The sequence below is a fragment of the Oncorhynchus masou genome, chromosome 6 (assembly GCF_036934945.1).
Source record: "Oncorhynchus masou masou isolate Uvic2021 chromosome 6, UVic_Omas_1.1, whole genome shotgun sequence".
Classification (NCBI taxonomy): domain Eukaryota; kingdom Metazoa; phylum Chordata; class Actinopteri; order Salmoniformes; family Salmonidae; genus Oncorhynchus; species Oncorhynchus masou.
The window spans coordinates 67807967-67822566 of NC_088217.1; the positions used below are offsets into that span (position 1 = coordinate 67807967).

Consider the following 14600-nt stretch of genomic DNA (forward strand, 5'->3'; position numbering starts at 1 on the left):
GAGACTAGTGCATTGTTAAACCCTTTTTGTTTTTGAAGATTGGAACTTTCAGCAATATCCGACAGACTGGTGTTGGCAAGTGATTCTACTACGTGTTGAAATCAAGTGTATCAGGCCAAAATGATAACTATACAATCGGGGCCCCGTATTCCTCAGTGTCTCAGAGTAGGAGTACTGAGCTTGGATCAGGTCCCCCCTCTTTTAACTTAAAAAGGTTAAACTGATCCTAGATCGGCACTGCTACTCTGAGATGCGTTGTGAATTCAAGCACAGGTATTGAGACTATTTCCATTGAATGTCCATACATGCACATTGTATGTAAGTTAACCAATCCCCAGGCAATTCTCTTTGGCTCCCATCCAGACCATGCCCTGGGAAACATTGGGAATAGTTCCCGAGCCTATTATCAAAACTTATAAACGCTGGGAATCAGTTCTCAAGGTTTCCTCTGGCTCCGAATGTCCACCAAGGCACTATAATTACCCAGCATTCCAGAGAACAGCCTGGTCCGTCAGCCTGGTCAAGGGGGCTTTGCCCTCGACTAATTTTAGAGCGGTGAGTGTGTCCTCCAGCTGTGAAGCCGGCATTCATGCCTCTGGTTTATACACACAGATTAAATATGGCTATAACGAAGGGTTATAAAAGAATGGAAACTGATACTGAAACTCAACAAATTATTGACTCTGTTGCTCGATAAGAGGCCAGTTAAAAAATATATCTCAGATGAGGTGTGTTCATAGGTTAGAAAATATCAGTCAAATACAGTGCATGGTACATATGGGATGTATATATTGAGTTTGTGCTCGTTTTACATTTCGTCTTAATGCGAAGGGAATCAGTGGTCTTTACCGTACACAGTCAATATACAATATAATGCAGATAGTACAGTGAACGGTATCAGTGTGCAAAATAGAATCGCTCTACTTGAAACATGAGTAGATAAGACAGCTTGCAAATTCCTATCATGTGTCACGGGTAAATGTGTTTTTAACGGCAGACGATATATATTTATACACAAAATTAACATGAAAACATTTGTAACACTAAAGATACATAGATTTTCACATTGCCTTTTGCTAAAGTGTAAAGTTGACAAAAATGTGATCGCAATGACACCACCCCAATACAATTTAATTCACATTAAACAAAGATGTGTTGAAACAACATGTTTTTTGTTAATTCGTATTTAGATTTAGTTAAACATTTCAAAACGTAAATCTGAGATTTAAAAATGACTATACACACAGATTCTGTAAACCAGTGCAAAACTATTTCAGTTTCTGACCACATACTTTGCCATATAAAAAAGCTAGATCATATATATATATATATATATATATATCTATATATATATATATATATTATATATATCTGAAAGGGAATGACTTTCCAAAAATTAAGGAATATCTGGCTTTTCTAAAACGGTTTTTCCTTGACAATAGACAGGCACTCGTTTGGCAAGATTCGCGGTCAAGGTCTCTGCCCGGTTTTCTGATAGCGATGGAATTTAGGCTTAAGAGTGTTTTAATGATGCACCTGTCCTACAACGACCGAAGGAAGATGTAACATGCGTCTGCCAAAACACCACGCAGAGAGAACGTTCGCAAAGTGCGTCGTTGGTGCATTGATACTGATAGGCTCTAAAGAAAAAGAGCGCTGGTCTCGGATCAGCTTTCTCCATTCAAATATTTCCTTAGCATTATAATTATTTCACAATACTGACAACGGATCAGCTCCCATTGAGGCAGTTTTTATGAATAATGCTTACCCAATGAAAATGCACCAAATCACCGATTTGGCACATCATTGCGCACACATCAGGGAATATGTTGAGACAAATACTGACAGTAGCAAAATCAGCGGTGCAACTTTCACTGTGGACGGGGGACATGTCCCCCCCACATTCTGAAGTTGCATTTCTGGAGTGTTTATCTGACTGGATAAACATATATATATATATATATATATGTATGTCCCCCCACGTCTAAAACCAAAGTTGTGCCCCTGAACAAAATAGAACTCAATTGATTGAACATGAAATATATTTCAATATTATTGAAATAGGCCTACAGCCTACTGTTTATACTTTAATGCAGTCATCTCGGGTTTTCATTTGAAGCATATTTGTATTTGTCGCTTGTTTGTATCAATTGCAAACACATTGGCACCTTTGTATTTCGAGTCGACTTTGTTCTGAAGTTATCGGCGTCACAGAGACATATAAACCATGTGATTCAATGTTTAACAGAGATTTATCTGTATAAAGTGACGAGGGAGGGCGGAAAAAGCATCCGACGCGCTTCGCTGTTCTAGCAGTTTTTTTTAGGCCGTCGTTAGATTACGAGCGTTTCTCAATTGCAAAGTTGATAACGATGGTTTCGGGAAACAGCTCTGAGATATAATGATGCTCCAACGAAGGTTCTAACAATGAATTTAGCCTTAAGATGGTTTTGGGAAACGGGGAACCAGGTCAGTCAGGGTATCTCAACTATGCACTATGAACTATGTCCTCCCCACACCCTGGGAAGCTTGGGATGTCTGCTTTAACCGATGATGGCTCCACATAAATAAAGCCCTTATCAGAATAGGATGTAGTTTTGTCTGTCTCTCTTTAACCATACAAAGTACACAATAAAATATATTTTAATCCCATGGGTCATCCCTGTAGGTTCCTACTGGATCTCTGGTGGGAAGTGATGCCAACATCAGGATTCACATGGTGTGTCTGCGTGTTTGTGTTGTATGCCAACGAAAGTGTCTGCGTGCCTCTGTAAATGTAAAGTGTTTGTGTGTGTTCGTGTGCATGCATGAGAGAGAGCAAGCTTACACACGCAGAGCATTCGTCTAAGCATACGTTTGTGGGTCATTGACAGGCAGCCGTCCTTCACATATCTCTCTCTGTCTCTGAGTGACAGACTGGCTCTCATCTGTCCCACTTAGCTGTCCCCAGCAGCCAGTCAGTGTCACAAAGCTGATAGTGTGGCAGTGACCCACTCATTCTCAGGTCTGGCACAAGGCCCCCCTGTCTCTCAGGGAGAGACTCCACGACAGCAGTCAGAGTCAATGTCTCTGTCTCAAATGGCACCTTATTCCCCTATATAGTGCACTACTTTTGACCAAAGCTATATGTGCCCTGGTTTAAAGTAGTGCACTACACAGGCAATAGGGAGCCATTTAGGACGCAGTCAGACCAAGGTCTCAGACAGTCACATTAGTGGATTAGTCCTGAGGGCTAAATATGAAGGCACTAACCCTTCTACAGCTGTTTGATTAGTTTGAGTATTCCGTTTCATGACTTGTGATACTTTGTGACTTCGTTGACTTGTGCCATGCAGTGTTCCAATTAGTCCCCCACAACAGATGAGTAATAGTCATCCCAGTCTTGTGTGTGTGTGTGTGTGTGTTTGAAACGATCCAGGGACAGTGTGTGTGTTGGGAAGTGGAGCTATACAGCCAAGTCATCGGGTCGCACACGGCTACTGGAGCCGCTGGTCTTGCTCAGACGCCTCTTGTCCTTCAGGAAACCATTTTGGAAGCCGTTTTGGAGCAGCGAAGGGGGCGGGGTGCAGGCGTTGGGTGTGTCGGCGTGCCCCTCATAGGTCACGTGCAGGAAGTCTTCCGTTTCAAGGTCATTGTGGACAACACGGTGGCGCTCAGTGGCCATGTTGACTGAGTTCTGCTGGTGGGCCAGCCGGTTGTTGAAAGGGGGGCAGCTAGGATGGGGGTGGGATTGGGTGTGCATGGGGTGTGTGTGAGGGGAAGAGCTAACACACTGGCTGAAGTCTGGGGGTGGGGTGCAGGGCATGGATGGACGGGGTGGGCTGTCAGGTTCAGCGGTGATGACCGTAGCACTTGAAGGCGTGCGTCCTTGTAGCAGCTGTTGCTGCTGTTGTTGCTGCTGTTGTCGTTTCCTCCTCAGAAACCTCTGACACTGCTTAAAGGCAAGGTGGTAGAGCTCCACGGCGCTGAGAAACAGCGACACGCCCGACACGGCCAGCATGAACACGATGAACACATTCTTCTCCGTGGGCCGCGAGACGTAACAGTTAACCGGGTGTGGACAGGGCCGGCTGTGGCACACGTACAGGGCATTGAGGAAGACTCCGTAGAGGATGTACTGCACCACGATGAAGACCACCTCCATTAGCGTCCGGATCAGGATGCTCAACACGTAAGTCTGCAGCAGCGCCCCGCGCAGACGCACCCTGCCCATGCCGCTGCCCTCCTTCCCGCACTCTCCCCCCTTCTCTTCCCCGTGCTCCAGATAATGCTTCTCCTCTCCGCCTTCCCCTCCTCCTTCCTCCCCGTCACCTCCACCCTGGTCCTCCTGCTCCTTGCGCCGGCGTTTCTCCTCCATGCGCACCGTGTGCATGGCGTGGCCCATGTAGATGAGCGACGGCGTGGACACGAAGACAATCTGCAGCACCCAGTAGCGGATGTGGGCGATGGGGAAGGCCGTGTCGTAACAAACGTTCTCGCAGCCGGGCTGCTCCGTGTCGCAGGTGAAGTCCTCCTGCTCGTCGCCCCACGACGACTCGGCGGCCGTGCCCAAGACCAGAATACGGAAGATGAAGAGGATGGTGAGCCACACCTTGCCCACAGACGTCGAGTGCTCCTGCACCTCTTCCAAGAAGTTGCCTAGGAGACTCCAGTCGGCCATCACCCGTCACACACCACACCTCTAGAACGGCCTGGGAGAGAGTAGAGCAGTCAGGGAACAGTCAGTCACCATCTATAACTACCATCTAGCCTGGTCCCAGATCTGTTTGCGTTGTCATTCCAACGCCGATGGTCACTGGGATGCCATTGAGGGTAGGAGTTGGCAAGACATTACAAACAGATCTGGGACCGCGTTAACTACGATCTACTGCGCTTATAGATAAATGAATGACATTTCTGCATTAAATGAAAGTGCTGTTGTTGTTCTGTGGGATATTTTATTTGTGTTTCTTTTTTTCAGGACGTTTGATTATTCTGTTTCATGGCTTGTCACACTTTGTGACTTAATTCACTTGTGTCATGCAGTGTGGACTTGTGTTATTATTTGACTGGTTTCCAAGTTTCTCTTCATTACACCAAATTATTCTGTGCTGAGCTGCTCTGCTCTGTACAGTACCTTACTGAACTGTACCGAGTAATGCTGTACTGTACCGTACTGAGCAATGCTGTGCTGTATTGTACCACGCGATGTATTTGGGGCTGTGGAGTTGGTATATTAATAGACTTTTCTCCCTGCGTGGCCACAGTGGGCTCAGCAGACTGACCAAGCTTGAGCCAAGTATGTTCCCACAGCCCTGCCTGGCCCAGCAATCTGGGAAATCGGATGTCAGTTTTAAGGAAGTCTAAAGTCAACAGAAACACAGAAATAAACATGTCACAGGGCTTATCTTTGCATTACTTCGCCTGGGAAAGAGTGAGACATACTGATTTACATGTCCTTTGGCCAGAGATTGATGGTGCATGTTTCTTGACACATTGACAACAAACAAGGTATAATAAGGAAGTGGTGACTGGTAAAAGATGTAAAAGATGTATAAAGAGCTAAGAACGAATAAATCAATGCACTTTGTTTCTGTTGATAGAAATGAATCCGTCTCAGAACTGAGTCAAGACATTTCCAAAGGACCCGTTCCCTCAAAATGCAATTTCCAATAACAGACGTCATATGATCATATGACAATATACAGTAAAGAACTATATTATTTCTAGTCTACGAAAGTCTTGTTCATCTTGGTGGTCGTTTAGGTCTAACTTATGAACACCGGAGCTTTACCATTTCATCACCCCATGAACTCTACTCTCAGCTCTTCTCTCTGCGCATATACATCTGCACTCGAACTAGCAGCGTTACCTGCCCCGGTACCAAAGCCTTGGCCCTTGCAGAGCAAAGGAAACAGCTACTTCTATGTTGAACACTACTAGCACACACAGCTCACTAGCTGGCGATTCCACACCTCCATGAGCACAGACAGTACAGTAGTGTATACCCCAGACTCGCCCCACTCACACTCAAACAAATGGATAAACTAAGTAGTGTCTATTAAACAACGTTTCATAGTACTTAGTTTCATACAGTAGGCACACAGTGAAAACCTTTCTTCAACTAAATAGCATATGTAAAAAGACAGCTATGCCAGCTTGATGTTTGACAAACCATGCAGTATGATAATTACCGTTGTACAGACTAAGTGGTTCAAGTTAAGGTTGTGTTCACTCCTAAGAAGTTGTGTTCAGTCTTACCAGCAGAGACATTGAACCTTCCTTCGACTAAAATCCATCTGGCACTGAAGGTTGTATTTACTTCAGACTGTGTAGATCCTCAGTCTTCCTCTCTAGACGAGACGGTGTGTTACTGTAACGTTGTAGCATTTCCCCCCTCTTTCTCCTGAAGGGCAGGACCAATGGAAAGTATGGAGTTGCAGCATCAGTGCTCTTTAAGCTCAAGTGAGGGTGTTGATTAGACAGTGTGTGTGTGTGTGTGTGTGTGTGCATGCGTGCACATGTGTGTGTGTGTCTGAGGAAGAGGGTAAGTGGGGTAATAGGGTTTCCCTTCTTCATCTACAGCGGACCAGTAGCTTGTGTGTGAGGACGATTTAAGCTCTAGTGGCCACATGACAGTGACCTCAGGCAAGTTATGGGAACTATGGCTGAGTGGAAAGTTTTTTTTTTTTTGTAAGACATAATAGAAATAATACTGGCCCATATTGGTGTATAGAAACGGTTATTCAAACATGGCAAAATAACCTGGAATTTATTTCTAGGGGGAAGAATGTTTTTTACTGCTGGTGCACATTTTGACAACAGTCATTGAGACCGACTCACTTCCCATAGAAACTCACCTCCCTTTGCATTTCTGTCTGAGGGGACTTGGTCGCCATCCTGTCTCCCCCCTAGGCAGTCGAGGAAGCAATGTCAAACAATATGATTTCCTACTGCCACGGCACTTAAAAGGAAATCGCCCGTACTCAAGAAAACGAGTCTCTCTAAGCTTTGAGAAAAAACTCTTCCATCGTTTTTTCTCACACCCAGCAGGCCAAGCAGTCCTGCTGTCAGTGTTAAAAATAAATACCCCAGACCAGCTCATTATGGTTTTCCTCAGTGCTTGTTGGCACTTTGCAGGCCCCGTCTTACTTAGATCAGCACCAGGACAATGTACCTGACTGGGGTCTTGGCAGCTGGGGGTACTTTAGGGAGGAAGAAGGTGCTCCCTCTGCCCTTCCGTCCTGCTCCTGCTGTTGTTAACCTCGGAAAGGAGAACAATGATGCTCGCATTACAGTGCTTGGTGCTTGTCTGAAGTCCATATAAATAGGAAAACTAGAATGGACAAAGCCCATCAGTCCACGGCAATTTCACACTCATGGCTACACAGAACATTGACTTAAATGGGAATGTCTCTTGTGGTAATTAAGTTTCTGTGCTGGTGACACAGAGGGCAGCTGTTGAACGGAGAGAGAAGGGGGTAAATACCTTGAAAACACTCTGGGACACCTGATAGGAGTGGACAGTGTGGTTCTTTCTGTTCTGTGATATAAGGAAATCCTTTATTCTACGTTTTGTCTCATGTCTGTGTTAACCAAATAATGATAGTCCCAAAGCTCCTTGACTCCCTTTATCATTCTTGTTCTCGCTCTTATGCTCCTTGCTGTTCCTAGGCAGTCATTGTAAATAAGAATGTGTTCTTAACTTGCCTAATTAAATAAAGGTTAAATATATATATATATATGATATTTTTTTATTAAATCATTCGCACACCCATGTCGTCTAGATCTACACAATGTGGCTTGATTGCTGTACACTCCACACCAAACACTATTTCCACATTCCTGGAGGTCAATGCATACATACAGTCTGGTCCCTCTAGGTCAGTCACAGCCAGATAGATGATTTGGACTCACGTTTTCCTGGCAGACTTGACTCTTAGCTCCCTGACTCATTTGAAATAGGGGAGACAGTCCACAGGGGCCTTTGCCTTCCCACACTGCTCATAAAAAAAGTTATTATTAACATAATCAATCTTCATACGGACCAGTTAGTCACAAATGAAAAATATTCCCATCAGGGATAGCTCACATTTGAAAGTAGAAAATAAGATGAAACGTCAAAAAGGTGAACTCTCTCTCCAGCAGGGTTTACTAAAGTTTGGTACCTGAATGATAGCCTTCCGTAGAGGTGCTGTTATTGTAGAGTAAAGCAGACATGACTTTGTTATGTTATGTTGTGGTACACACACACACGCACGCACGCACGCACACACACACACACACACACACACACACACACACACACACACACACACACACACACACACACACACACACACACACACACACACACACACACACACACACACACACACACACACACACACACACACACACACACACACACACACACACACACACACGCACACACACACACCATTTACTCCCAGTTATTGCCACCTGGGAGCTACAGACTAAAGGGTTTGGACGTTTGGATCATCTTTAGCCTATCCTTATAGTCTATACGCAATTCCACACTTTTCTTTACTTTTAGAAGTCTGGCCAATGAGGGTAATGGACTCCTCCTGAATCGTTCAGTCCCTTTTACTTATTTACTTTTAAGAGACTACTTAAGACCATTTTTCAATTTCACAGAGCATAGCCCTATAACTTTAAACAATTTGGAGAATTAGCTTTGACCGAATAATTGCCACGAGTCATTCGAAGCTTAACTATTTATCAAGCGACTTCTTTAGGTGTCTAAAGTCAACTGCTTCTACGAAAGGTTCATGAGAAAGGTATATGTCGCGTGTGTAAAAGGCGTCAGCACCATCTAACTGTGGATCAGAATTGGCATCATGTCCTTTTCTTTTCAGCTCCAACACCATCCTTTCATGTCACTCCAAGCCCATTGAATACTGTTGGCCACATTTCGCCTCAAGGTCACAGGACAATGTCATATTAAGATATTACATCAGGATAAGGCTCCACCCATTATTAATAACAATAGTCCAAGCTCTGAGAAAGTATGACTTCCCTATTTTGACTTTCTCCTGCTCTCTATATTGTTTGGCTTGCTGCTCTTTTCCTTCCTTTATGTCATGTTTGTTTTATTTTCGGGCTCGATTTCACGTCACTTATCTTGCATGTGCTCTCTGGTTTATCATCCGAATCTGCTCGGTGCTGCTAGCATGATCACCAGAAGCACAAACGAGAAGTCGAAAAGACAAGGAGGTTTTTTGTCTTTGGAGGCAACGCCAGAGCAGTTGACTATAAACTGCTTTTATATGTTTAGGCTGCAATCCCTTGGTCTGAATGAGTCAACTTTAGATCTCAAATTCATCTGGCAGGTCGGATAATATTTCAGTACTAACAAAACAAGGCTTAATCGTTCAACATCACAGCAGATGCTGCAGATCTATGCTGGCTTAGAAACTGCTAATGTAAAGTTGTATGCATTGTCCATGGCATGCACAGACACATGCATCCACACATACAGTACATGCACGCACCAGTGGTGTAAAGTACTTAAGTAAAAATACTTTAAAGTACTAATTAAGTACATTTTTTGGGTTATCTGTACTTTACTATTTATATTTTTGACAACTTTTACTTTTACTTCACTACATTCCTAAAGAAAATCATGTATTTTGTGTACTTCACACTCAAAAGCACTTGTAACATTTTGAATGCTTAGCAGGACAGGACAAGGGTCCAATTCACACACGTATCAAGAGAACATCCCCGGTCATCCCTTTTTCCTCTGATCTAGCGGACTCACTAAACACAAATACTTCATTTGTAAATGATGTATAAGTGTTTGAGTGTGCCCCTGGCTACATGTATATTTAAAAAACAAGAAAATGGTGCTGTCTGGTTTGCTTAATATAAGGAATAAAAACATTTTGTACCTTTACTTTTGATAATTAAGTATATTTTAGCAATTACATTTACTTTTGATACTTAAGTATATTTAAACCCAATACTTTTAGACTTTTACTCAAGTAATATTTTACTGAGTGAATTTCACTTTTACTTGAGTAATTTTCTATTAAGGTATCTTTACTTTTACTCAAGTATGACAATTGGGTACTTTTTCCTGACTGACTGACTGACTGACTGACACACACACACACACACACACACACACACACACACACACACACACACACACACACACACACACACACACACACACACACACACACACACACACACACACACACACACACACACACACACACACACACACACACACACACACACACACACACACACACACACACACACACACACACACACACACACACAGTTACTCTACCTGAGATGCAGCTGCTTAGACCAGGCAGGTTCCTTTTCTGTTGAAAATGAAAATGCAGAAAGGTTTTCTCAGTGCTCAGGTGACAGGGAAGAAAAGTGAAGGACTCTCAATATTAGGGCTAAGGAATATTGTAGTAGAGCAGTCGTAGTCTCCGTTTCAGTATTAAGGCAAAAAGCTGTCCCTGAGAGGGTGAAATTCAAGTCTTGGTCTCTCTTTCTAGGCTGTGTGTCTCTGTTCAGACAGAAGACTCCTCGTCATGTCTTGTCTTGACACAGAAAGTTGTGTCTGTCAGGGTAAAGCAGAAAACTTAGTCTCTTTCAGTGTCCTGGCTAAAGATGACTGGGTTTGTCCCCCAATGTCGAGTCTCTCTTCTAGAGTCCAAACAGAAAGCTGTTTATCTCTCTCCCCTGAGGCAGAAAATTGAGTCTATCACCAGTTGGCTTGATGTGTTGAGAGATCAAATCCACTATCTGTCAATGATCAGCGGAAGAAAACAGAATCTTTCAACTTTAAGAAAACTGAAATGTTTTCGTCAACTATAATGACTATTTCCCTCTCTTTCCCTTTTTTCATTCCTTGGCAGAGATCAGGGTAGAGGGACGGGTGATGCAGACTTCGAGGACGGACGGAGTAGATGAGGGCACAGACCTCAGGCTGATGAGCTAGAGCAGCTGTCTGTAATGTAGGAGATTACTAGACAGAACACGGGCAGAAATGCAGCCTTAAGCATGGTGGCAGTGGAAGAAATACCAGACATCACTTGTGGCCTGTCCTTCCTAACATACCCAGCACCCGGCAGCCCTCTAATAGCCTCCTCCCTTCCTCCTCTCCTCCTTTGGCTTCCTCTCTCTCTCAGCCCACAATGCCCTCGGTTTGCCTGCCTGGTAATCTATTCTAGAGAGAGGAATATCTCAGGTCAGGAGGGGAAGTCAGATTGTATTAGAACACAATGGCAATTCTACATTGACCACTAACTCCCATTTTGTCTCTGCACCCTAAACCATACACACACACACACACACACACACACACACACACACACACACACACACACACACACACACACACACACACACACACACACACACACACACACACACACACACACACACACACACACACACACACACACACACACACACACACACACACACACACACACACACACACACACACACACACACACACAGAGAGAGAGAGAGAGACTGAGAGAAAGAGAGGGGTACATGCAATCTATTTTCAAGTACCCAAATTACAACTTGATTTTCCATGACTTCCTGGGTTTTACTGATTGCTTTGCAAGGCATGTTTGGAATACCATTACAGCCTTATGGCTATAAGCAAGTACACACTTAGAAAGAAGGTTTCCAAAAGGGTTCTTCAGCTGTCCCCATAGGAGAACCCTTTTTGGTTCCAGGTGGAAGCCTTTTTGGTTCCATGTAGAACTCTCTGTGGAAAGGGTTTTACATGGAACCCAAAAGGGTTCTACCTGGAATCAAAAAGGGTTCTCCTATAGGGACAGCCAAAGAAACCTTTTGGAACACATTCTTAAATAATCAGAATATAGGCTGTGTTCTGGCATTGATATGGACAGCTGCAGTATTCCAACCGTTCAAATTCGACTGATCGCCTACAGCTCTGGCATGATTCAACGACAATTATTCCTTCTACAAAAACAAATGTGCCTTTCACAAAGGACCATGGAGAATTTTCAGGCAAGCACATGGTTGGTCTGAAAATTTCAGGTTCATGGCATCAACTGTCATGTCAGTCATTGTAGACCAATCAGCATGGCCAGAGGAGCTCAATCGTAACCACACAGAGAGCGTGTTTGTCTCCTGTGGGTGCTAGGCCTTTATTTACCCCTTCTTCTCCAACTTCAAATCAGAAAGAACAGCTTTGTGATGTTCAGACTTGTGACAAAACATCTGTCCGAGAGGGTACACATTTAGCCGGTTGTCTTGGTATCATGAGTTTTCCTGCTAGGTGATTGTCTCGTCTGGAGTTAGGTCCTGGCACCAGTGTCCACACAAATCTGGGCGAAGTTAAACTACTTTAGACTTTCAATAACAAAGGTGTTGTTTTCCTGCTTAAATGTTGACCATTATGTTAAAGGGAACGTACATTCCAAAATCAAAGTTGGTCCGATGTTTTCAGACATTTCAAAAGTGGTCTTATGTTGAGATAAGTATTTGTCCCAGGCCATCTGTGGAATGGAAAAGAGAATCGCCACATAACTTCCAGATTTTTAGTATGCACTTATCATTTTCCATTTATTTGGAATTTGAGGCATATACATGCAGCTGTACCTACACATTTGATGGCATATGACATAGACTCATCTCTACACTAGACCACATTTAACGTCTGAAAACATCCACGTTACATATTTGGAGTGAACTGCCCCTTTAATTTGAATGAATAGGCCTGTACCAGGAAGCTGTTTACAGCTTCTCAATCTTTACAGGTTTCTAAATCTTTTCATGTCCTAGTTCGGTTGGCCACTCAACATGCTTTGGGTTGGACCAATCGCAGCTCTGTCAAGGAGCAGTAGATAATGCAGTGACCTGTGCCAGCATTAGGGGGCTTTTGACCTTTTGGCCCCAGTTGAAGCAAATGGGAAACATCGAGGTTCCTCTTTCTGATGAAGTCGGTTGGCGTCAAAATGTTATGTGATACGCATTAGGTGATAATCATTAGACTACGTTGATAATCCTTTCACTCTCTGTCTCTTCCGCTGTTCTCGGTAATTCCCTCCCTCCCTCTACGGGGATGGGGTTTATAACTTTAAGTGGAACGTGTGAGCAGGCCTCTAGCACTTGTCATCAGCACCTCTCTGAATCCCGACACCTCTCATATCGCCTCTCCATATTGCTGGTCATGAGAACGAAGATAAAATGCCTTCCCTTTATTTAGCCCTCTCTCACTCCACCCAGCTTAGGTGAGAGTAATGCCATGACAACCGCCTGCCTGTGAGCCTGTCAGGGAGAGCCTTGCTTATGTCCTGATAAAAGGGGAAAGGGGAGAGAGAGGACATACTAATGTGGTGAGGATGGGTACACTGACTAGATTCAGCAACCTAATGTAACCGTTCAGAATACTTAAAGTACATATTTCATCTAGGGGTGGGTCGGGTTCAAATAGTATTTGTTTTCCGCCCCAATACATTCGCTGCACTTGACTGAGCTTGCCTAGTGGAATTTCAATCGAGCAATAACGCGGATCTTCTGCTGTACGTCTGCGGTACTGTTTGAATCGAGCCTTAGGTTTAGGATTTGGACAATGTGAAAAAAAAATGTCCTAGTCCAATAGCATGTGTACCATTATGTGTTGCCATTCAAGCATATGCTAAGTGGAATATAGTATTATTATTATATGTAAAGTTTTCACATTGTGTCAATATGTGACATGCATATTAGATGTCTCATTCATAAGTGACATATTTGTTGGAAATTGGGTGCATTGTTCGTTTTGGCATTATTTTTTGGATTTAGTCTAGTCTTAGTCATTTTGTCATTTGAATAATGATTTAGTCTAGTTATTGTCTTTTTAGTCACATCACATTTGTATTGCCTCATTAACCCTAAAGGAAACATACATCACTAACTTCCATGTGCACAAACATACATAGCCTTGTCCTACCAACATATATTTCTGCATAAAATACTATTCTCTTCCCAGCAGCAGAAATATGACAAACATATAGAAGAGAGAGAGAGAGAGAGACAGAGAGAGACAGAGAGAGAGAGAGAGAGAGAGAGAGAGAGAGAGAGTAGCACAATCACCAGATGGTGCCGCAGAGTATTGGCAAAGTAATATGGATTGCACCTCCATCACTCGGTGACATTTCCATTGTTATCAACGTTCCACAGATGCTGCAGCCGCATTGGTGTCCAAAAGTAGAACGGGAGCTAATGACTGTTTCGCCCAGTGATGTAGTCGAGTCACTAAACCTCAAGTCTGAATCGAGTCGGACGGTTTATAATTGGAGCTGGAGCGGAGTCTGTCTGTCTGTCTGCCCACGCTCATTGCTTGCTCCCCCGCTGATGTAGGCTGTGTGGTGTCCTTCCCACTGCAGAATAGAACTGCACAGCGCGTCGCCCTGCTATTATGACCTGTGCTTATCACTGTAAAGCTCTCAATCTCTCCAAAACCTCTAGTTCAGTCCACTTAGCGGTCAGATTTTAGTCACAGAGATCATTTTGTCTTATCTTGTTTTAGTCAACTGAAATGTAGTTATAGTTTGTTCTGGGCCTATTTAGTCAATTATAGTGTCGTCAAATGCCACTGAAATATA

The 14600-nt window shown here is 43.6% G+C and overlaps 1 protein-coding gene across 11 annotated transcripts; it reads right to left on the reverse strand.

Moving 5' to 3' along the window:
• Positions 1-767: 767 nt before the first annotated feature.
• gja5b (gap junction protein, alpha 5b) lies at positions 768-11148 on the reverse strand. Of its 11 annotated transcripts, none has more exons than XM_064969477.1 (3): positions 7157-8297; positions 6840-6890; positions 768-4691 (listed from the first exon to the last, which is right to left on the reverse strand). In XM_064969477.1, the coding sequence occupies exon 3, from the start codon at positions 4658-4660 to the stop codon at positions 3446-3448; it is 1215 nt and encodes a 404-aa protein (XP_064825549.1). In that variant the 5' UTR covers positions 4661-4691; positions 6840-6890; positions 7157-8297; the 3' UTR covers positions 768-3445. The 11 variants fall into 11 exon arrangements, with proteins under 11 accessions (XP_064825549.1, XP_064825544.1, XP_064825548.1 ...); XM_064969472.1 differs by having other exon boundaries at positions 768-6385; XM_064969476.1 differs by adding an exon at positions 10304-11148 and having other exon boundaries at positions 768-7979.
• Between the last annotated feature and the right edge of the window lie 3452 nt (positions 11149-14600).

What these genes read in the sequence shown, in the direction of transcription:
- gja5b (XM_064969476.1), bottom strand. Translation starts at nt 4,660, where the DNA reads ATGGCCGACTGGAGTCTCCTAGGCAACTTCTTGGAAGAGGTGCAGGAG.